Raw genomic sequence first — 24,215 nt, forward strand, 5'->3', positions numbered from 1 at the left:
CATCACTCTTGCTCGCATGCTCTTGGATAGATAGATAGATAGATAGATAGATAGATAGATAGATAGATAGATAGATAGATAGATCAACAAAGCAAACCTCTCATATTTGATTGTTCATTGTTCATGCGGCACATGGTTTTGATGTGCTGATGTGATTGTACTTGACAGGTTTGAGGACCCCATTGAATGCTGGTCTGCAGTGTTAGTTACAGAATGTCTGAATGAAGCAGTTCTCCTCACGGACAGATGCTTTTTATTTATAACCTAATAATCTTCAGTAATCATGTCTAATGGACATGACTAATTTGAAATGTTCCAGGAAGTAAAGTGTGCAAAGAGGAGCTCAACTAATTAAGAGCAAAACTCTTAAACAGAAGCCTTGAAATTAATTTCTCTCCTCATTATATAAATTAGATGTACACGGTCCACTGAACATGACAGTGGTAATGGTATGTGTTTGTACTTAAGAAGAAAAAGAAAGAAAGATAAGGGAAGATGCTCTTCATTGTATGTTAGATGAAAGTGTCCAAAACGTCTCCGTTCCCTGATGAAGGGAACAAGATGTTGTGTCAATGTAGTGACACTAGGGGTCACTCTTGGGTGCCCCAAACACCTCTGATCTTTGAAAAAAGGCTAGTGGGAATTGCCGAGTGGAATTTGCATGCCACTCCCCCAGACATACGGGTATAAAAGGAGCTGGCTTGCAACCACTCATTCAGGTTTTGTGCTGAGGAGCCGAGAAAAGGTCCCGGCCATTTCAGCGGGTAGTTCAGTGTTGTGGCAGGAGGGACGCAATGTCTCGGTCCCTCCATCAGGGAACAGAGGTTACGAAAGTAACCAGGACTTTCCCTATCTGTCACTCAATCTACGTTGTGTCGATGTAGTGACACTAGGGGTCCCTATACAAAACGGCACAACTATCTGAACTGTGTTACGTGAACTGGTGGTGCGAGATGGGCAGACCATTGTGTGCCTCGTAGCCAGCGCACCCGGCCGTCACATAACCTCTCCCAATGCTCTTACGAGCGTTGTACGGTCCCCTGCACCACGTGAGAGTATTCCGGACCAAACTCCAGGCACGTGTCGTTGACAGAGAATGCCTGCATGAATGCCTGCTCCTACCCTCTTGATGGAGGTGAGCGCAGTCAGGAGGGCAGTCTTCAAAGAGAGTGCCTTTAGCTCAGCTGAGTGCCTTTAGCTCAGCGGGCTCCCTGCAGGCCCCGTAGGACTATGGAGAGATCCCATGAGGGAATGAGGTGCGGTCTGGTAGGGTTCAGCCTCCTCACGCCTCTAAGGAACCTGATGATCAGGTCGTGCTTCCCGAGAGACTTACCATCAACTAAGTCGTGGTGTGCCGCTATAGCGGCCACGTACACCTTCAAGGTGGAGGGGGACAGCCGCCTTCCAGCCTCTCCTGCAGGAACGAAAGCACCGACCCGACTGCGCATCTCTGGAGGTCTTCACGTCGGGAAGAACACCACTTAGAAAACAGACGCCACTTCAAGGCATACAGGCGCCTTGTCGAGGGAGCCCTAGCCTGAGTGATCGTGTCTACCGCCGTGGGTGGTAGGCCACTTAGGTCTTCCGCGTCCCGTCCAAGGGCCAGACGTGGAGGTTCCAGAGGTCTGGTCGTGGGTGCCAGATGGTGCCCTGTCCCTGAGAAAGAAGGTACTTCCTCAGGGGAATTCACTGGGGGGGCTGTCGCGAGGAGTACGAGGTCCGAGAACCAAGTTTGGGTGGGCCAGTAGGGTGCTACTAGGACGACCTACTCCTCATCCTCCCTGACCTTGTAGGCTCACTGGGAGGAATGCATATTTGCATAACCCCTGGGGCAAGCTGTGTGCCAGCGCAATCATGCTGAGGGGAGCCTCGGTCAGGGCGTACCAGAGTGGGCAGTGGGAGAATTCCCGGGAAGCGAACAGGTCTAACTGTGCTTGACCAAATCGACTCCAAATCAGCTGGACCATGTGGGGGTGGAGTCTCCACTCTCCCCTGAGCATGACCTGCCGTGACAGCGCATCCATCGCACGGGATGTGAGTGGCTTGCAAGCCTTGGCAGTTTATGTATGCTACTGTCGCTGTGCTGTCCATCCGGACCAACACGTGCTTGCCCTGGATCAGCGGCCAAAGCCTCCGCAGGGCGAGCAACACTGCCAGCAACTACCCTCGTGCAGTTCTTTTAGCACCTTGGCTTGGTGCACTTGCAGGAGAGCCATGGTGTGCAGGGCGGAGGCTGCCTGTCCAGCGGCACCATAGGCCTTAGCTGCCAGAGATGACGTAAACCTACAGGCCCTGGACGGGAGTCTCAGGTGGTTCCGCCAGGTGGCGGCGCTCTGCGGGCACAGGTGCACCGCAATCGCCTTTTCCACCTGGGGAATCGCCAAGTACCCCCTGGCAGCCCCACCATCGAGGGTAGTGAGAGCGGAGGAGCTGAGAGACCAGGTCTGGGCAGCGAGAGGTGCCCACCACATCCTCGTAAGCTCCTCATGCACCTTCAGTCAGAAAGGGACAGGGGCAGAGCGCAGCCGTGAGCGGCGCTCTGGGCCCAGGAACCAATCGTCAAGCCATGAGGGTTCAGGGGGGAGTGGAGGGTTCCACTCCAGTCCAACGTTCACAGCCGCCCGGGCAAGCATGGCCGCCAGCTCAGCATCGGCTTGCGACTGGGTGACTACACTCAAAGGTGGGAGCCCAGCTGAGTCCTCAGCATCAGACTGGATGAGCCCGCTCTCCGATGCTGCGATCGACAACTCATCCTCTTCACGAGCCCCGAATGAGACCGTGAACCCACCCTGAGACGAGCCGGCGGTCTCATCCCAGAACTCGACCGGGGCGAACTAGCATGCTGGGGAATGGGAGGTCCGCGGGGGCATACCCGGCAGAGCAGCTCCCATCGGGGTCCCCAAATGCTAACCGACATGGCCTCATACCCGTAGGTAGAAGGACCGAGGCAGGGAGCCACTGGGGTGGCATTCCCTCTGACGAAAGAAAGCCGCGACCGCAACATTGCCATGGTCATGTTCTCGCAGTGAGGACATGACCCATCCACAAACACTGTCTCCACATGGGCAGTGCCCAAATACATAAGGCAGCGATCGTGGCCATCTGAAGTGGAGAGCTAACGACTGCAACCAGGAAAAATACACAAACGGAAAGGCATCTTTAAAAAGATGCTCCCCGTGAGTGCCACTCTTTTAGAGGAAAATATACACTTTCAGAGGAAGAATATACTCTTTTAGTCTGCCGAAGTGCCCAGGGGCATTCTCTGCACTCCACTGGTGCAGAGGGGGAGAAGCCAATGTAATGCGCTGTAAATCCAGCAGTTTGTAGAGGTGAATGGATCGGTGGAGGAATTCAGCTCAGTGAAAGACAACCGCTCAGCTCCAAAGAGAAAATCTGAATGAGTGGTTGCAAGCCAGCTCCTTTTATACCCGTTTGTCTGGGGGAGTGGCATCCAAATTCCACTCACCAATTACTATTGGCCTTTTCTCAAAGACCAGAGGTGTTTGGGGCTCCCAAGAGTGACCCCTAGTGTCACTACATCGACACAACATCACAACATCGACTGAGTGACAGATAGGGAACTGAAGGTAGCTGCCTTGCTCTCACTGCAAAGTCAGTCAATGACTAAACATGCTGTATTTTGTGTGTGAAGGTACCTTCTAAGGAAACTATTGTCAGACAGGCTTCAAGTGAGCTTTAGAGCCCAGCTAACAAATGTATATCTTTAAAATATCTTCCAAACGTTATATTGTGGTTTTGGAATATCTGGAATATCTGTCAGATATCTTTATCTGTTATAACTCTCAGAATTTCTTTTAAAGAAATCTAGTTTAAGGAATCCTAAAATTATAAGAACAATGTTCCATTAGTGTTGTTTTAACATTTGTTCCTAACCTTAACATAACGTTAGCCAGTTGTTGGAATGTTCCTTGCTAGGTGGGCAATATCCAAGCAAATATTTTGTGACTACAATGCTTATTTCTCTGTACAAATTGAGTCATAAGTGAAAAAATTAAAGAAAAAGGACATTGCAAATGTACTCCTTTCAACCTCCACTTCAGATGCCATTTTTTATTTTTCCACCAACCATCAAACTGCACACACAGGACTGTGGTACAGTGGCAAGAAAAATATGTGAACCCTTTGGAATTACCTGTGTGTATATATACATTTGTCTTAAAATTTGGTTTGATCTACATGTGTTACAATAACAAACAAACAATCTGTTTTAACTAATAACACAGAAATTATTGTATTGTTCTTGTACATATTGAATACATCATTCAAACATTCACAGTGTAGGCTGGAAAAAGTATGTGAACCCCTAGGCTAATGTTGTCAAAAAAAGCTAATTAGAGTCTGGAGTTGGCAAACCTGGCATCCAATTAATGAAACAAGATTGTAGGTGGGGGTTAGAGCTACTTTGAATTATAAAAAGCACTCAAACAATTTGAGTTTGCTATTCACAAGAAGTATCTGCTTACGTGGACCATGCCTCACAAAAAAGACATCTCAGAAGTCCTACGAACAAGTATTGTTGCTTTGCATAAAGCTGGAAAGGGTTACAAAGTTATCTTGAAGAGCTTAGATATTCATCTGTCCACAGTTAGACAAATTGTGTATAAATGAAGATGATTTAATACTGTGGCTACTCTCTCTAGAAGTGGCCATCCGGCCAAGATGACTCAAAGGGCACACCGCAGAATGCTCAATGAGATAAAAAAAGAACCCTAGAGTGACAGCTAAAGACTTGAAGGAATCATTGGTGAACATATCTGTTCATGAGTCTACTATACGGAAAATATTAAACAGGCATGGAGTCAATGGCAGGATACCACGAAGGAAGCCACTTCTTTCCAATAAAAACATTGTTGCGCGCCTGAAGTTTGCCAAAGACCACCTTGACAATCCACAATGCTACTGGGAATATGTTTTGTGGACTGTTGAAACTAAGGATGAATAGTTTGGGAAGAACACACAGCACTACGCATGGCGCTAAAAGAGCACCGCATACCAACATGATAACATCATCCGAACAGTGAAGTACAGTGAAGGGAGCATGATTTGGGGCTGCTTCAGGGCCTGGACCACTTGCCATCATTGAGGGGAAAAATTAATTCCCAAGTTTATCAAGATATCCTACAGGATAATGTCAGGGTGGCTGTGCGCCAGCTGAAGCTCAGAAGAAATTGGGTGATGCAGCAGAACAATGACACTAAATATTTAACTAAATCCAGTACAGAAAGGCTTACAAAGAAGAAAATCCATCTTATGGAGTGGCACAGTCAGAGCCCAGACCTTAACCCAATAGAGATGTGGAATGACCTCAAGAGAGTCATTCACACCAGACATCCTAAGAATATGGCTGAGCTGAAGCAGTTCTGTAAGGAAGAATTGTCCAAAATTCCTTCTGAACATTTTGCAGGTCTAAGCCGCAGATACTGGAAACACTTGGTTGAGGTTATTGCTGCCAAAAGAGGATCGACCAGTTATTAAATCCAAGAGTTCCTTTACTTTTTCCACAACACTGTGAATGTTTAATGGGATGTGTTCAATAAAGACATGAAAGATAATTAATTGTTTGTGTGTTTTTTAGCTTAAGCACATTGTGTTTGTCTATACTTGTGAATTTGTTAAAGATGAAATCACATTTTATGACCAATTACTGCAGAAAACCAGCTAATTCCAAAGCAGTCCGGTTCTACGGGGCTCCCTCAATTACAGACCAGGGCAAACTACTGCCCGCAGGTCGATCTTTCATTTATATGGCTTTTGGACCTATCGCACATCCACAAGCTTTTGATATGCTCAGGGTTGCCAGATAATAGATGCAACACCCCAGTCAGAGATTTATAAATGCACAAATAGGAAATATTTCACCTTATGTCATACTTAATTTATGCAATATGGCAATCATGCATGCGAGTGCACGTGCTTTCTCTCTGCAAAAAAAAAAAAAAAAAAAAAAAAAAAAAAGCTCAATAGTGCACGGAGGGAATACACGAGCAAAACCAAGCGGGAGAGGAAAATGTTTGTTCTTTGTGTTATTTGTGAAATGCTTAAGTCCCTCACACCTGTATGTGAATGTTACTCTGGTGGTAATCATTTATCAGTGTCATGCAGCCTGTTTTATTCAATTGTGTGCTAAATGGGATGCCAAACAAACCATTGACGAGACTCGTGTGTAAACAGGTTGATAATGTTTTCAGAATAAAACAAGTAAAATTTAAAAGAATCTCTTTCCCAAATATTTTATTTTACTTTTAAACCAGACTCCTGATATAGAGAGTTAAATTGAATACTAAATTACCATTGCATTGAAGTATGGTAAAATAATCAATTAATAATTTTATTCAGCTTTTCAGTTTTTCTACCACATGATAGAAAGTATAGCAGCAAAACTTCAAGTAATCACAGAATGGTCCCATCAGTATACACTTCAGAAAATTGTGCATCATTCACTGAGTGGATGTCTGGGCTTAAAAGATACAACTATGCAGAACTTTTTATCTTCTCTGTTCTGTGTTAACGGCTGATGTGGCCCCTGTACAAAAATAACTGCACACCCCTGCTCAATTTAATATGTAAGACTACTACTGTAAATTGGCAAGCAGATTTCCTTGAATCCCAGCAAAAACAAAAATCCCTGCATTTTGTCAACACACAAAATGCTGCATCAATGTATGTCCTAATCTGCAGGTGCAGCATTTTACTGTCATTTTCAGCGACAGAAAAAATATGAAGCAATAAATGTTTTGTACATGAAAAACTGTTCTTTATGTTGTTTTAGTAGAATTTAAACATGATTTAATCTATTAAAAAATTTGTAATTACAATACATCTCCACTTTATTCAGAGAACCCCCACTATTTTCAGAAGCACCCTCAGTGATTTTGATCTGGAACCGGGCCTGTTCCAAAGGGTGTATTTTTTCTTGCCATTTTATATAATAGGCAGTCAAGGATACATATGTTCTGCCTTTCTACGTCCATATACTTTTTTTAGCTTTTGGAAAACAGCCAGTGTCAGCCAGAACAAAGTCCATGCTTATTTTCATCTCTGATCCTGAAAATCCATCCATCAATAATGTCAGAACTGAGCCTCCATCATCTAAAGAGTGTTGAAAAAATGACATGTTTGCTGCAAACTGAGTTTTTCTGAGAGTCACTGCAAATTCTGAAATGTTTCCATTTCAATCAGAATAGTTCAGGAATCATTCCCTGGGGCTGTTTGCAGTAGCACTTAGCAGTCCACAGTTGACAGCAGCATGAATAATAGTCCTGGTTATCTATAGATCATTAATGTTTTAATCATTTTCAAAGACAGCTGTATTACACACAAAATCTCCCAGTGTGCGGTCTGGACTCCCTCTTGACTGCGAAAGAGCTGTTTGCATTTGTCCTATTTGCATATAACATAGATTCCTATTTTACTACAGTTCATTATAGTGAATTATATTTAAATAAACAATAAATTAGTCAGTTTTATCATTAATACAATGTGGTTGGATTACATCTGGTCAAATTATCATTTGTCCATGTATGTAAAGTATGTATGCTTTGTATAAATTTGTTTAGATATGGGTCACCCTGGTGTTGGTTCTTCCCAACATTTCTTCCTGATCTACATAAATATCTAAGAAAGTGTATCCTTGCCACTGATGCTTTTGACTTGATCACTCAGTATATTGTTCTGTTCTGCTTATTTTTGTCAGTTTGGCTGCTAAAACTCATAAGACTGGTCTCTCTTTTTTATTGCTCTCTCTTTCCATCATTCATTCTGGGTCTCTCTCTGTTTTCCGAACCATTTTCAGGTCGAAGCAGGAAACAAGACCGTTGTCAGAGAGAAGGCTTTTACCCTCTGCTGGAATCTGAACCTTGTCCATGTGATGAGTTTCTTTCTCAGCCGTATGGTAACTGGTCATCTTGTATCCTGTCGGATACACCAACACAAGCATCTCTCCAGGGTTGGAGGGGTCGTAGAGAGACTCGTGTCTGTGGTCAGGGATTACGTTATCGAGCTGTGGCCTGTCTGCACCACGAAGGCCACCTGGTTAGCCCAGACCTCTGCAGCGAAACAGGTACAGAACGCCTCCCTGCTTCCCTCTTATTTTCCAAATCTCTCGCTCTCTGTGTTTAAAGATTAAGTAATTCTTCCTCCGCTGGGAAGGCAAGTAGTTATTAGTCAAACAGGAAGCTGTGGGGTGCCCTGAACTGTCAGTGTAAATTAGATGGAGGTCTCAGCATAGCCACCAGTGTTTCCTGTAATGTTATTACTATGATTGTGAATGGCAGGGGCTTGGCCACTGATTACTTGACATGCTCCCTCGCAGGTCTGGCAGAAGAGGTTTGCCATGTGCCATGCCCTCTGGACTGCAAGCTGAGCGACTGGTCGACGTGGTCAGCCTGCAGCGCCTCCTGTGGCAGCGGGCTGAAAATCAGATCCAAATGGTTGCGGGAGAAGCCGTTCAACGGCGGCCGGCCATGCCCCAAACTAGATCTGAAGAATCAGGTGAGATGTGCAGTCCTAAAGGGAGACCAGAACGTGCCTGCAGCTGTTTCTCTGTAGGCTTCCACTGCCATATGGTAAATCGACAGTGAGAAACGAGTAATGAGAATCATTAGAGTCCATGATCGCAGGCATCATGGTTTAGATAATCGCTCATGTAAACTGTTTCATTTAGGGCCTTTAAAATATACATTTTCTATTGAATGCCTGATATATCCCCAACGGAACATATTTAAGCTGCCTTCAGATGAATTTTGCATTCTGAGTACAGTTTACATTCAACTCATTACCATTTCACTGGCTAATGCCTCTTCATTAAGTGCAGTTTACTAAACGTACTTCAGCTTCTAAGCAAAAGTATGAACAGTGTTGTCCATTAAATAGTTTCTCTCTCCCAGCAAGATGCTAATAAGTGTCCATATAAATATTGTTCCTGAGTGCCGCAGATTTGAGCTTTTCGCAGAAAAATATGCCCATTAGTGCAGGCTGTCTGTCCATGACCTCTCCTCTCCTCTCCTCCATTGACTGTCAGACAGTTAGGGCATTTTGTAATATTATGGTAAATGTTGTTACTGGAACAAGTACAACTCTGCCAGCTCTCAATTCAAGTTGTGTTCTCTTTTTCAGTCTTTATTTTACTATAGCATATTGCATATTGTCCCTTCTCATTATAGAAACAGTTATGCAGTCATTAGCAATTTGGGTTTTGCATGAAAAGGCCTTTGTTTTTCAGGTCTTCTGAATTTGATGTCATCTTTGTCTTTTGTTTAAAATAACAAAAAGGAAAACATAAGGAAGGCATACTCAGAATATTTGTGCCAGCTTGCTCCCAGATGGGTCATGTAGAATTTTAATATAAACGTGCCATGTGTGCTGGAATTAGCTACTGAGGACACATTGGTTTCTAGAGGTCAGTATGTACATCAGGCAACACGCATGAAAGATATTCCTCCTAACAACTTTTATGGACCCACTGTTTAACAGGACTCAGAAATACCCCTCAGCAAATAGCAGAGTTTGCCTTGGCTAATGTCCCCTCTGATCTTTCACGGAGATGAACTCTCACTGTTAACATTTGCAAATGGCCGCACTGAGTCAATGGCAGTCAGGCTCTACAGCTGGCGATTTGTAAACTGGACTCCTCTGTGATGGTGTGGAGATTGAGATTCTTCACAAGCATAGAAGAAAGTCAAGTGTTTGAGTTCATATTGAAATCTCGTACTTTTGATTGCAAACTTTGGAATTTTGTTAAATCTAAGCATAATTTTTGAGATCTCTTCTTAAATCCTAGAGGAGACACTTGTAAGACTACTAATCTGATTGCTGTATAGGAGATCTCATTTGTCATTCTCCTTAAAAAATGACAATTAGGTTCAGTTAGGAAACTCTACATGGTGCTGGCTGATAGGTTGAACAGGTGCACCTCAGAAGCTATCAGAAGCTTTTCCCTCATGTCAAAATATATAAAGCTGCTACTCACCTCATGCAATACACTGGGAAATGGCTACAGCAGCGCAGTATGTGTAGAGTTATCCCTCCACCTCCCCAGCACCACCTGTCTAGATCTGCTTTACGGGGGCTTTATCTTGATGTTGGTACAGTAGCAGCAGCATGTCTCTTCTGTCTCAGCAGCGTCATGTTTTCTTGCCAACAACAGCAGCTTATTAACTCATGTCATGCAGCAGCAGTATGCGTAAAGCAGATCTAGTCCGCCAAGACTATGCTTACTTCACTGTCATTATCATCCATAAAAATCTTTAATCTATCTCCGAGAGTTGTCCTAACTGAACTTATAGTTCTCAAATTGTAAAAAAAAAAAAAAAAATACTTTACTCAATTTAAGCTTCATTTAGTATTATTCTTACTAGTTAACTCTCTAAACCCTAAAGTTGTCATAAATAAATACATGTATGTGGTCCTTATTAAACAGTACTTAAAATGTCACATTTTGGAATCATAACTTAGATATATACGTTCTTTAAACTTTGGCTTTGAGTACTACTAATTTAAAATTATCAAATTTGATAATGGCTATGTAGATTACCCATAATCCCTTGTGCTTGAATAAATTATTTGGTCAAAACAAGGAAATTTATGTAGAAAAATAATAATTATTTAAAAATGAATAAAGTTTTAATTCGTATGACTACTGTTGTTGTTTTGTTGTAGCTGGTTGATATTAAGGTAATTAGTGTTACCTCTGTTGAACTTGAAGCCTGTTAAATTTAAGCCTTTCTTCTTTACTCAATTGTACTTTACAAAAGTGCAGATTTTTGTGCTCTAAGAAGTACTAAGGAGAATCCAATGTGCCAAATTACAGTGTATGGAAGAGAGAGAGAATGTGTTAGAAAGAAGGTGTAAGAAAAAGAGAGGGAGACAAAGGGAAATGTCTCACTTTGTGTTGAAAAATTACTGGATCAGGAATAATCGAGAAGAACAGAGAAACACACTTGATATATTCAGAGTGTGATGCATGTGTGACGGAGTGGATTGGGGCAATCTCTAAGGGGACGCCAATAATGGCAGACTCAATCAAAACAATGCCAAAATGCGGCAAATGAAGCGAGGGACAAGACAAACAGTCCAGAGGATGCCAATAAATGGCAACAGCAGTCAACTACGTCACCCCGGAATATAACAGGGAATACAACCCCAATAAGGGCGCACAAGTTCGTTACCAGAAAATGGGCAAAGAGACGTGGTTATGAATATAGAAAAATAAACTTTATTAAATCACAAACAGACAATAAATAAAACCTTAAAATCTTGCAAAATCATTGCTCAGCTATCCAACAGCATACACAGACCTATATCCAACACACAAAAAGACAGTTGTACAAAGCGGAAGCTTACCAGTAGCAAGGGGAACTGGAGGCGTGCTGCCAGCTTAGTAAATCCCCAAGTCACACCACTCACATGTGAGAATGGATGCAAATAATAAACGCACAGCATTAGGTACAGACACACTACCAAATAACGGCAGCGGCTAGCCTCCCCACTCCAGGAACCCCCAGCTCCTGCAGATATATATATATATAAAAAAAAAGGAAAATACACACACACACACACACACACACGATATAGGTTCACCAGTGAATATGCACACACAAACACTGACTGGCATCAATAAAGCTTCCAGTTTCACAGAAGCTGACTCCATTAAGAAAATAAACACAAAATATGGAAATAACACACAAGAAATAATTTCACAAAAACCTAAAATCAGTTCTCCAACTTCATTGTAAATCAAAACAAAAATCAACAAATAAAATACAATGGCTTCACTCTACCATAACACATAAATCCAATACATTAAGGACATAATTCGCTCAAGCTTTATCAAGCAGCGTGAAAGGGAGGTTAAAACATTACAATTCAACACACACTGCAAGAGCTAATTATAGAGTGGTGAATCATAATACAAACAAAACAAACGAAACACTAATTTAATTACATATGCAGGAGAAATCTGCGCCAACCAAAACATGAAACGAAAACAACAAAGTACATACAGAAAACAAACAAAACCAAAACAATAACCAAACCCAAAATACACACAAAACAAAAAAGAACAAACCCAGGAAAGCAACCGCTAGAGAATGAGCAGGTCGCAGACAGGCGTAGACAGAACGGCCGAGCAAAGCCGCACCGACAGATGATGACAGTACAACCGCCGATAGATGCAATCAGCTGGGTGATCAAGCCCAGTAAAAATGAAACAGTATCGAGGCAAACAGCAATGGAGGCAAAACAGCAACGCAGTCACATCGGTAGATGTAGATGCTCAACCCTAGCGAGGAGCCAGTGAGACCCTCAGACGCGCAGATAAACCTGCCAAGCATGAGACAGTGCATTATTAAAAGGCAAATGAGCGATGAGCAAGAACTGCAATCCTACATACCGAGGGATGGTCACTGTAAACCATACCATTCGTGGTCACTCACCATGTAAGAATGCAGCAGCTCAATCGGCAACATATCGCCAACATAAATGACACAATGCAAATCCCAGCTTGAAGTCGGACAGATCATGAGTCGCTAAACACAATCAACAATCGTTTTTATGTAGAAGCTGAACAACACATCTGGGAAGAGTAGGCAGCCAGCACACAGCGGACTGAAAAGGATGCGTTCAACATTATCCTAATAGCAACAGGTAAACTCATATTAAAAAATGCACATGCACAAAGCATTATTAACAACAGCCATTACACATAGCTTCGGCGGCAACCAGTGACATCAAGCAAGGGTGATACCAACAATGACGCATATCCAGGTAGCCGAAACCCACCTCTTATATACCCACAACAAGGGCACTAATAGGCTAAGAGCATGCACGTGACACAGCACAATAAAGCAGGTCATTTTAGCCCATCCTGCTACACATGACTTGCAAAATTTCTTTAAAAAAAAAAATATTTTTTTGTGCTATGAACATTTTAATTGACATTTCAATATTGTAACATAAGCAAAAATGGACCAAATGTTGTGAATGGGCTTTGATGTCGTGTTCTCTTTAAAGTCAATTGTTTAGAGCTGGAGTGCCATGTTCCTTGTGAGCTTTAGCTTGTTATGTGTCTTTGATTATCTTTCTCTGGCTCTCTGCCCTCTACCTTTAACAAGCAATCCTCACTTTCCCCAGTGTGGCTCTCTGCCGTGAGTAAAAGAGCAGGGCAGCACTCTCCATTCATTTATTATTTAGACTTTCAGGTATTACAGGCTCGGAGAGGCCTGTCACAATCACTAAATTATTCCAGCTCCCTCTCGGACTAGTAAACAGCTGACTCTGTTCAGGACCAGGGCTGTCTTTCCACCACTTATCTATTGATCGCTGTCTGAGACACTCCCTATGGACACAACACAGGTGCAGAGCTTCACCACTCTCCCACCATCTCTGTCCATCGCTCTCAGCTTTCAGTGAGCACAGAATGCTCTAGAATATTTTCCAAATATGCATAGTTACCTGCTTCAAAGTATGCAAAAATCAGTACATTAAATAAGTAAGTTTTTCATCAAATTCAGTGCGTACTGTGAATGTATGAGAATTCGGACACATTCCCCCTATTCTGATGTGCCATACTGAACATGTAACGTTCCGTCTCATTATGTCGACAAATGGTGATGATTCTCAGCAAGTCTTTGCCCTGTGATTGTCGGCAGTGAGCCGCGCTGATGGGAGACGGAATGATGCGCGACCTTCTCCAGATGTTTCCTCTTGCACGGTTCCCCACAGTGAGTCACTTGACAGAAACAAGATTGATATTCTTATCTTGCTCGCTCTTCCCATACTGATGATCAGCCGCTGTGACGGGAGCGGGATGAATTTAGCCACGTGCAGAGATGCTGTCCCTTCAATGATACTTACCGCTGATCTGAAAATGGTACTATGAATGAACTGGCCACATAGCACCATACACCCCTGATCCTGTATAAACAACACCATAAACAAGAGGCTGATCAGTTCAGCTATTATTTTATAGAGATAGTTCATGCAAAAAGGAAAATTCTGTCATCTGTTCCACTCCCATGCTGCTTGAAATGCTTTTGGGGCACAGAAGGAGATATCAAGCAGAATATCCAGGCCACTCTTTTTTTCATACGATGAAAAAATTGTATCAAAGACAAAAATGTACTATAAAAGTACTATAAAACTACAGTATTCCATACCACCCATGCACTATATTCCATGTTGTCTTAAATCGTACAATAGCTTTGTGTAACATGCAGATGAATATTTTGATTCATTAAAAATCTTGACCACGCTCTTAAATTTTGTTTAAACTTTTGTATATTGAAACCTGGTGCATTCACAAAACACTTGAGAAATTATTTGTTTGCATAGAGCTAGAAAACCCTAAACACAACTGAAAAAGAAGAAGAAGAAGAAGAAGGAGAAATGATTTGAGTAGAAGGAAATTTCTGGCTGACTTTTTTCTGACTATCCCTTTAATTTGTAGGATCCTCATTACTAGTGCTGGTGAATGGAAATATTTCTGTCAGATGCAACAGATGCAGCTCTCCTCTGGGCTGGTGCAGTCTCAGCCGCAGTTATAAGTCTGTCTTACCCGCAGCAGAGAGCTCGGTGCTCGATTCGCTGTGATTCTTCTTGCCCAACTCCAGAACTGAGTACCATATGGTAGCCATCATGTGCGCTGAGGCAGACTGTTCTGCTGATGAAATGAGCCTGTGTTGACTGGGCTTGCATAATTTAACAACCTCTATAAATCTGTGCTTAGAAACCAATCTCCCAATAAAGCATTTCTGTCCCTCCCACAGCTCCTAAATGAAGCACGTCTTTATCTCAAGAGGAGACTTTTAGGAGCGGTGTTGTTGCACTACAGAGTATAGAAATACGATAAAGGTCTTTTGTTAAACCCTCACAAACACATTTATTATAGTAAGAACTGTTTAAAAATATATTGATTTGTCACCACCATGTTGCAGCGCTTGGCACACTTTCTACAATCATGTTGAGCCTTGGTATCCGTGTGTGTGATGCAGGTTCAAGTCCTGCCTGCAGTATTCCCTTACTTTCTCCCCAATAATTTCTTGTCACTCTTTCTTACTGGTCTTATAAAGATATTAAATCAAATTAAATTGAATAAATACAAAATAAAATTAAAGAAATAAAATTAAGTTAAATGAAAATTAAGAGTCATAGATAACTTGTGTTTTCTAAAAATGTATTTTATCATTTCAAAATAAATATAAATACTGCTTTTTATTGATTATTTTTGTTTTTGATTCAGATATATTTTTTTGATTCATATACTATATATATTTATCAGTTGCAGTTCTAATGATTTTTTGCACCAGATAAATACTGCTCTAATTTTATTTTTTTTATTATGTAAATTATGCATCTGACAATATAATCTGCTATAAATTGAACCCCTGTATAGTTTAATGTAGTTTGCTACTTTTTGTTCATAACTGGTAGTGTAGCGAATTAATTTTCCAAAAGGGTAGCTTGACTATAGTTTAACTACTTTGAATAACAGGTAAATTACAATAACATTAAGTTGTCTCCTGTCATTTTTCCAGAGAAACTGACATTACAAATAATTCAGCATCTATCATTTCCTTTCATCTCTACATAATAAAATTAATCTCATTGAAGTAGAGCTGTGTACAGAACGTCTGAGACAACCCAGCTTTATTGTTGTAGTACAGAGGCTCTGAACTTGGAGTCTGTTTACCCTTGTCATTATTGTGTCAATCTTTTAGATATAGACGAATGCTCTCAAGAATGACAGGTTAAAAAGTGTGTGACTAACTGAAAACGCTAACTGAAAACGACAGTTGAAGGAAGCAGGCGAATGCTCTGCTCCCCCACACTGCCGCCTCCGTAATTAGTGCAGAGTTCATCCACTTACAGATGATGATATGTTTCACGGTCTTCAAGTGCATTCCTGCTAAATATGTTTCTGCTTACCGGTTACGGCCATAACTGCAGTGCTCTGCCCCCATGCTGAAACAAACACAGCTTCCTTTACTGAATATAACACAATCAATATGTTTTTCATTTATGCTTCGCTTGTATATCTGGTATTTCCAACAGTGGGAAAATGTATTTGCACCTAATGACTAGGCGAAAGAGATGTTATGCTTTGATATTCCCTGTCAAATTGTTGACTTGGAGGTTTGTTTAGCAGAGAGGTCCTTGGAGATTGATGTTTTGATTTGAGCAAAAGAAAAAATTCATTAATAAGAGGCACACAGCAATTCTCCACACTCTCAAATGTGTTTGTTTCTGAGAGTCTTTTAGGTGCTTTTTTATGTGTTTTGCATTGAGGAGAGGCTTCCGTCTGGCCACTCTGCCATAAAGCCCAGACAGGTGGAGTGTTGCAGTGATGGCTGTCCTTCAGCAAATTTCTCTCATCTCCACACATGATCTCTGGAGCTCAACCAGAGTGACCATCGGGTTCTTGGTCACCTCTCTTACCAAGGCCCTTTTCCACCGATTGCTCAGTTTGGCTGGGTGGCCAGCTCTAGGAAGAGTCCTGGTTGTTCCAAACTTCTTCCATTTAAGAATTATGGAGGCCACTGTGCTCTTGGGAACCTTCAAAGCCTTCAAAGTCATCAGGAAAAAAAAGTCATATGAGTGTGGGATGGAATGAGGGTGAATGATGAGAGAAATTAACATTTTGGTGAACTATTCTTTAACTACATTTATCAGTATCAGTAGCTCTTTTTTATTATTATTATTTTTTATAATGTAGCTTTCCCAGTAACAAGATATGGGGGCCCTAAGTGAAATCTAACTTGGAGGCCCCACCGTGACCCCCGGGATCCAGGCCCACCCATGTATTGTAAGGGGAGGGACCCGTATAACTGACTAATTGAGCCATAGCAGCTGCCTGAGTCTTACTCCCAGCTTTTAGTATAGTTATTAAAAAAAATAAATAAATAAATAAATGACCTTGCTTTGCGGGGCCCACTGGTGGCTCGGCGGCCCTAAACATCTGCTTATACCACTTAAAGCTAGAAAGGGCCCTGAATGCCCTGGCAGTTTCACAGCTGAGTTAATAATCAAACACACTCTCCTAAATAGCACTTTCATCATTCAATCTAATCATTCAATCTAATCAGTTGGTTTGGATAGTTCATGTAAATTAACCAATAAATATTTTTTTAACTGGTGTGATTCAAGTCCCTGTGCAGAAGTCTCTGCATGGCATTTTAGGTTGCTGCTTTTTACAGTAAAATACTTTGCTAAATTGTTTTGTTCGTCCCTTTTTTTCGGTTCAGTTTTTATAAATTAGTATGTATTTGAGTTTTTTTTACGTTTATTTAATTTAAATGTATCTGTTCAAGGTTAATGTGTCAACTGTCACCCAACTGATCTAATTCATTCAAAAACCCTTTTTTTGCTAGAAAAATATTATTCTAATTAAATTCTAAATTATATCAAAGAATAGGATATATTTAAAGATAGTGCCCTCTCAAATAGCTTTAATGCAGCTAGCTAGTCGATAAAGAGTTGCTTAACTGTAGTTGAACTACATCAAAGGAATATTCCGGGTTTAATACAAATTAAGCTCAATCAACAGCGTTTGTGGCATAATATTGATTGCCATAAAAATTCATTTAGACTAATCTGTCCTTTTCTTTAAAAAAAGCAAAAACTTGGGTTCCAGTGAGGCACTTACAATGGAAGCGAATGGGGCCAATTTTTAAACATTAAAATACATGCTGTTTCAAAAGTATAGCCACAAGACATAAACAATATGTGTGCTAACATGATTTTAGTGTGATAAAATCACTTAACCTTTTCTGTGTAAAGTTATAGCCAATGTTTCAACTTCATTACCATGACAATGTAATGTCAACAAACCCTAAAGCCTAAAATGACTGTAAAAATGATGATTTAAACAGTTTTACTGCTCAAATAAGGCATGAGTTTTAACAGAGGAATGATTGTAGCCTAAGTGCTTTTATAAAATTTTAAGCTTCATATTTCTGTCTTTAAACCCTCCAAAAATTGGACACATTCACTTTCACTGACCCCATTCACTTGCATTGTAAGTGCCTCAATGTAACATCGATTTTTGCTTTTTTAAAGAAAAGGAGGGACATGTCGAGATACATTTTTGTGGTAATCAACATTATGCCACAAATGCTGTCGATTGAGCTTAACTTGTATTGAACCCAGAATATTCCTTTAAATAAGCTTGCCACACTACAGTTTCAAAGTAGCTTCTGATGAGTTGGTGTATATGCCCTTCTCAATCACACAATCAGTCAGAATCTGCATATTGGTGGGTCCCTGGTGGTGTGGAGCTCAATTTGCTCTTGGAGTCTCTTCAGCTGTGTGATAGTCCTCCTGCAGCCCAGATGGCCCATAGCATTTAGCAGTGTTACAAAGGTTAGCCATCGCTTTATCAACTAATTAGAATAACTGAACGAGAACTGTGTGATAATATACTGTAAATAATAAATGCACACTTGTCATCTAGTAGCCATGAAATCCCATCAGTGTTGTTCCAAACAACATAAGGGTCCGTATGTTATGTCTTACTTATGTCTTCGTCATGAAACACAAAAGCTTACAATGTAATCATCATCTTTATAATTTAATTATTATGTTAATAACACATTAAATTATTACATTATTAATTTAATGAACATGTGACTATTATCACACATATTATGTAACAGTATTTGGCATATAGACATTAAAATATGTGCTTATCTGGGGAGAATGTGTGCAACTTGAGTCTGGTTCCTCCTAAGGTTTATTCTGTATTTTAGCCAAACATCTAAGAGTGACATATTAGGAGTTTATCCTTGCCTCGGTCACCTTTGGATTGCTCAGTGACATTTTTAATGCACTATGTTCTGTAAAGCTGTTGTGACAAAAAATAGTAGAGATCGACCGATAGTGGTTTTTACGATACCAATAACTAAGTTGGTCAGTACCTGCCGATAACCGATTAATCAACCGATAGTTTTTAAAATTTATACTGAATGAAAAAATAACACTCAAAGTGAAATAGTGCTGAACTTTATTACAGAAATAAACAGTACTGACTGAACCATGAAAATGTATTGTACTTTTTTAAATGAATTAAATATATAAATGTTAAAATATATGAACTAATATTCAAATTTTAAAGTATGCTGATTTTTTTTATTGACGTTGTTTCCTTAGTCCACAAAAGGGTGCAATAAATACATAAAACATAAAGTTTTAGTCGGTCCATATTCTCAAATGTTAAATCAAAAGTGAAATGAGGGGGGGAAACGCTTCAAAAGACAGTTCACATGGTGTTACACTTGCACTGATTCCTACTACTCCAGACTCAAGCTTCATAATAACAGCGGAATACCACATTGTTTTTATTCAGTACAGTTGTATGTAGAGTAGTAATGTTAACAGATAGCAGTGGTATTCGGCTGAACTCAGTGGTGAAGCGGCTCAGACTATGAGCCCTAGCCAGGGGCTGTTCAAACAGATGGAGCACAACAGAATGGAACCGAACACGAGGATCTCGAGACACACATATCCAGGTTGAACATCTTTCCTGACAAAGCATTTAAACAGCTCATTGCTTAATCTGAGAAATGCTTATAAGAGAGCAAGACGCAATGGTCAAAGACCTCCACCAATTGTAAGGGGCTGTTCACACCGAACACTTTTACAACCATCCATTTGCTTTTCTATGTAAACGTGCGCTAGATGACCATCTTTGTTTCCCTTTGTTTTTGTTTATTCAGCATCTTGTCCAGGAGCGCTGTTTTTTTAGATGATGTCTCTAATTAAAAAGAACTTTAAAAGCATATTGAGACACCTGCTTTCTGTTAAACTATATTTGTTGTGCTATGTCAAGCCTTTTTAGCACAAGAATGTGATCAATCTGAAGTCATCATATTACAGTGAGAATAAAAAAATTGAATTGAAAACAGATGCGTTTCTGATTTGTTTATATGTTTCTCTCGGCTGCATGAAGATATTGATTTGCTTTCTCACGTCACTAGCTTTAAATATGCAACTTAGCTGGGTAACGAATGCATAAACATGACCAGCTAGATATAAACTAATGCAAACAGATGGTAACAGATGGTAACAATTGTGACATTGAAACATTTGGATAAGACTTGCGTGTATTTTTGTCACATTGTTCTAACCGCTTGAGGTTAGCTTTAATGTTAGCGTCCTCTCAGCCTTGTCGGCAAACATACTGCTGTTCTCTACTAATGCAGCATCTAGTCGACAAATTAATTACTTTATAATGATATGACAACATGTAATGTGGTGTACTGTATACATACCTTTTCGTTGTTGATGTTTTAAATCCGCATCTGAAGTGTTCCGCTCCAAGTGTGTAGTCTCACATGTCAAAACAAACACCACAAGACATCAGTGAAGTGATGAAGTTATTTCGCCTCTAGAGGCTGCTCTGATACTTTATAACGACAGCGGACCCTTCCCAGCCGCTCCAGCACTGGACGCAATGGGGAAAAAACTATCAGTGTGGATTTTTGCTGATAACCGTTAGTTCCAGAAATCTGTTATCGGTGCCGATTAATCGGCCAACCTCTACAAAATAGCGCTATATAAATAAAACTGACTTAACTTGAAAATGAGAAATTTTGTTTACCTACTCTTTCCCATAAAATGATAACATACAGCAGGGGTCAGAAAACTTTTTGACATGTTGTGCCATTTTTAATTTTCCTTGTTAATCACTGTGCCGACAACCCCCCCCATCTATATGTATGTATGTATGTACAGTAAGTACTGTATGTATCATGTACATGTATGTATGTATTTACATTTTAAAAAGTGGTAACCTTTAACACTTGTTACCTTAAAGGACTATTTCTATTTGTTCTAACCCTTAAAATTAGTTCCCTGATGTCTGTCACTCACTCAACGTTGTGTCGATGTAGTGACACTAGGGGTTCGATCTTGAGAGCCCCAATCACCTTTGCTTAAAATAGAAAAGGTCAGTGAGAATTGGCGAGTGGAATTTGTATGCCACTCTCCGCCCCCGGACATACGAGTATAAAAGGAGATGGCATGCACCGCTCATTCAGATTTTTTCTTCGGAGCCAAATGCATGCTTTTGTTCGTCCTCTCACCTTTCGCTTACGCTGCTGGATTTCACAGCACATATCAGTGGTCACCCTCGCACTGTCGAGTGTTGTGCTTCCCCTGGGCGCTTCGGTGGCTGAGTCCACAGATGCTAAAAGAGTATATTCAAAAGAGTAATTTTCCTTCTAAAAGAGCTCGCGCAAATGCTTGGTGTCTTTTTAAAGATGTCCTTCCGCGTTTGCGCTACTGGATGTGGCCATTATCTCTCCCCTCCGGACAGCCATGAAGTCTGTCTCGAGTGCTTGGGGCACCAGCATGCCGAGGCAGCTTTCGTGGAAGGGTTATGTTCTCATTGCAAGAATTTGCCCATCAGAACGTTGCGGTCACAGCTCACTTCCTTCTTCATGAAGCAATGAGCCACCGCGGCTGCTCCCCAACCCGCTCCATCTTGGGCTGATGCTCAGCCAGCCGGGTTGGCAAGCACCGCGGGCGATCTGGATGTGGATATGGGAGCGTTTTCGCTAGCTCAACCCCTCGGACCTCCCATCCTCCAGCACGCTCGTTCTATCCGGAAGAGCTGCCGAGCAATACAGGCAGTCCGCCTCAGGGTGGATTTAATGTGTCGTTCGCGACGAGGATGAGCTTTCGGTCGCAGCATTGGAGGGTGGGCTTCTGCTATCGGAAGTGGACGAATCTTCTGAGCTCCTGCCCACGGATGGTAGAGCACAGGATGAGGCGGACGCTGAGATGGCAGCCGTGCTTGCCCAGACGGCTGCGAACATCGGGCTGAAGTGGAACCCTCCACCCTGTCCTGAGCGTTTGCGGCTGGATGATTGGTTTCTGGGCTCGGAGTGCGACTCACTCCCCAATGCCTTTCTTCTTGGAAGTGCACGAGGACCTAACGAAGTCGTGGAAAGATACCTTTTTCTGCCCATACACGCTTTGCGGGCCCGTCCATCCTAACTACCTTTGATGGTGGAGTGGCTAAGGGATATGTTGAGCACCCCCAGGTAGAGCACGCCCTGGGCAGGATGATGTCCACTCTTGTGGTCCAAGAGCGGCACCTGAGGCTCAACCTTGCAGAGATGTGTGACGCTGAGAAAGTCTGCTTTCTCGATGTGCCCATCTCCCAAGGGGGGCTTTTTGGCAACACCGTCGAGGATTTTGCCCATCAGTTCTCGACGGTGAGGAAGCAAACAGAGGCGATTAAGCACATCTTGCCTCGGCGCGACTCGGCTGCCTTCAGGCCTCCGAAGTCCCATGCCACTTCTGCTTCTCACCAGAGCCATTCCTCATGGGAAGTCGGCTCCACCTGCCCATCAGCTGGCCCCCCAAGAACCCCGGACGGGCTTTGAGGCGGCCCTGGCACAGGCAACCCAGGGATGAGGCGACTGACTCCGACCAGTCTGGCCCGGGTGAACTCTTCAGCACATTCTCCAGTAGGATGTGGTCTCCGTAGTGCTCTCCTTCCTGGAGAGTGAAGAGCACTCCCCAGCGCTATTCTAGAAAGTGCTCGGCGGGAAATTGCTTAACAGAAAATCAGGAAAGGCACCGGCAGAAGCCTACTTGGGTAAGTGCCTCCTCCCCTCCTTAACGGGACTAGGGAGACGCCTTACCTAACTAGCTGGAAGGTCACGACGTGGTTGAGCGCTCACTGCAAGGCACGCAGCAGCTTGCAAGTGTCCACTCTTCCGTACCTCGTGACACGGTTCAGCACCTGCAGCGTTTCCTATAGGAACCCCTAGTGTCACTACATCGACACAACGTCGAGTGAGCAACAGACAGGGAACGTCTTCTTTACTGATGTAACCTCTGTTCCCTGATGGAGGGAACGAGACATTGTGTCCCTCCTGCCACGGTGCTGAACCGGCCGCTGACATGGCCGGGACTCTCTATCGGCTCCTCAACATAAATTTGAATGAGTGGTGCATGCCATCTCCTTTTATACCCATATGTCCGGGGGCAGAGAGTGGCATGCAAATTCCACTCGCCAATTCTCATTGGCCTTTTCTATTTTAAGCAAAGGTGATTGGGGCTCTCAAGATCGAACCCCTTGTGTCACTACATCGACACAACGTCTCATTCTCTCCATCAGGGAACAGAGGTTACATCAGTAACCAAGACATTTTGTTGGTTTAACCTTATGTATTCAGGTTTAATCAGTGATTTATAATATATTTACTATTTTAAACATAATATGTTTTACTTCAATCAAACCACTTAATTTAGATGCTACCACATGAAGCACATTTTTAGGTTAACATTTTCAAAAGTTTGAGTCCACTTCTTGTTTTGCATTTGTCTAATTTAATAAAGTTTTTTTCCATTACAAATTATATAACCAGCATAAAAGTTTGAGTGAAAAATTTATGCAAAACCGTTTGATCCATGTTATCCATTATTATTTGTGACTGTTCCAAAGAGCATCTTGTGTGTTTCATTGGAAGCAAGAAAACCTTAACTTTTGTACAAAATAACTAGTTAAAGTCACAGATTTGCTTATTTGATTAGTGACCTATAAAAATGTCTTATTCATTTTATGTCATGAAATTTAAAAAATCCTGAAACTTTGTTTATTTCCAGGTTTTATTAGATTTTGAATCAGGCTCAGACTTTTTAACACCACTATGTGTGTTTTTGTTTGCTGTCATCCCCTAAACTGCACAGCTCAACAAAACCGCGAAAGTGGGCATATTTCCATGCATGATTCACCGAGAGTGAATCGCTTACTGAATTGATCTGCACCTAGCAAATAATGACAGAATTTTCTTTATTTGAGTGAACAATTCCTTTAACAAAAGTATTCCTGCATCATCCCATTGATGTTTTCTAATATCTAATATCATCGCAGCTGTCATTTACAATACATACAAGACTCCCAGGATGTCCCAAGACATTGGAGCAAGAGTATACTAGGTTGTTACATTAGTGTGTCACTACCTATTTTTTTTTTTTTTTTTTTTTTTAGCTCTTTGTCCCAGAGGTACTTCCTGAAATCATTTCTTTTTATTATGGCCTCTTGCTTTTGTCTAGTGTCAGCGTTTCAATATCAGAGCATCATCTAAAGTGCATTAGAAGCTATCACAGAGGAAATGTTTATCTCCCTGCATTTTGATGTGCCCCTACTGTTTTGTCTGTCTTCCAGAGGCCAGGAGACAGTAATGGCC

General features: G+C 41.7%; 1 protein-coding gene across 2 annotated transcripts in view; it reads left to right on the forward strand.

Moving 5' to 3' along the window:
- Nucleotides 1-24,215, forward strand: part of LOC127447176 (histamine N-methyltransferase) — a 380,204-nt gene that overhangs the window by 317,428 nt on the left and 38,561 nt on the right. For both annotated transcript variants that reach the window (XM_051708810.1, XM_051708811.1), the window contains exons 15-16: nucleotides 7,814-8,080; nucleotides 8,333-8,511. In XM_051708810.1, coding sequence (XP_051564770.1) covers nucleotides 7,814-8,080; nucleotides 8,333-8,511 — 446 coding nt within the window. The remainder of the gene's footprint in view (nucleotides 1-7,813; nucleotides 8,081-8,332; nucleotides 8,512-24,215) is intronic.

This window comes from Myxocyprinus asiaticus, chromosome 10, assembly GCF_019703515.2.
Source record: "Myxocyprinus asiaticus isolate MX2 ecotype Aquarium Trade chromosome 10, UBuf_Myxa_2, whole genome shotgun sequence".
Lineage (NCBI taxonomy): Eukaryota > Metazoa > Chordata > Actinopteri > Cypriniformes > Catostomidae > Myxocyprinus > Myxocyprinus asiaticus.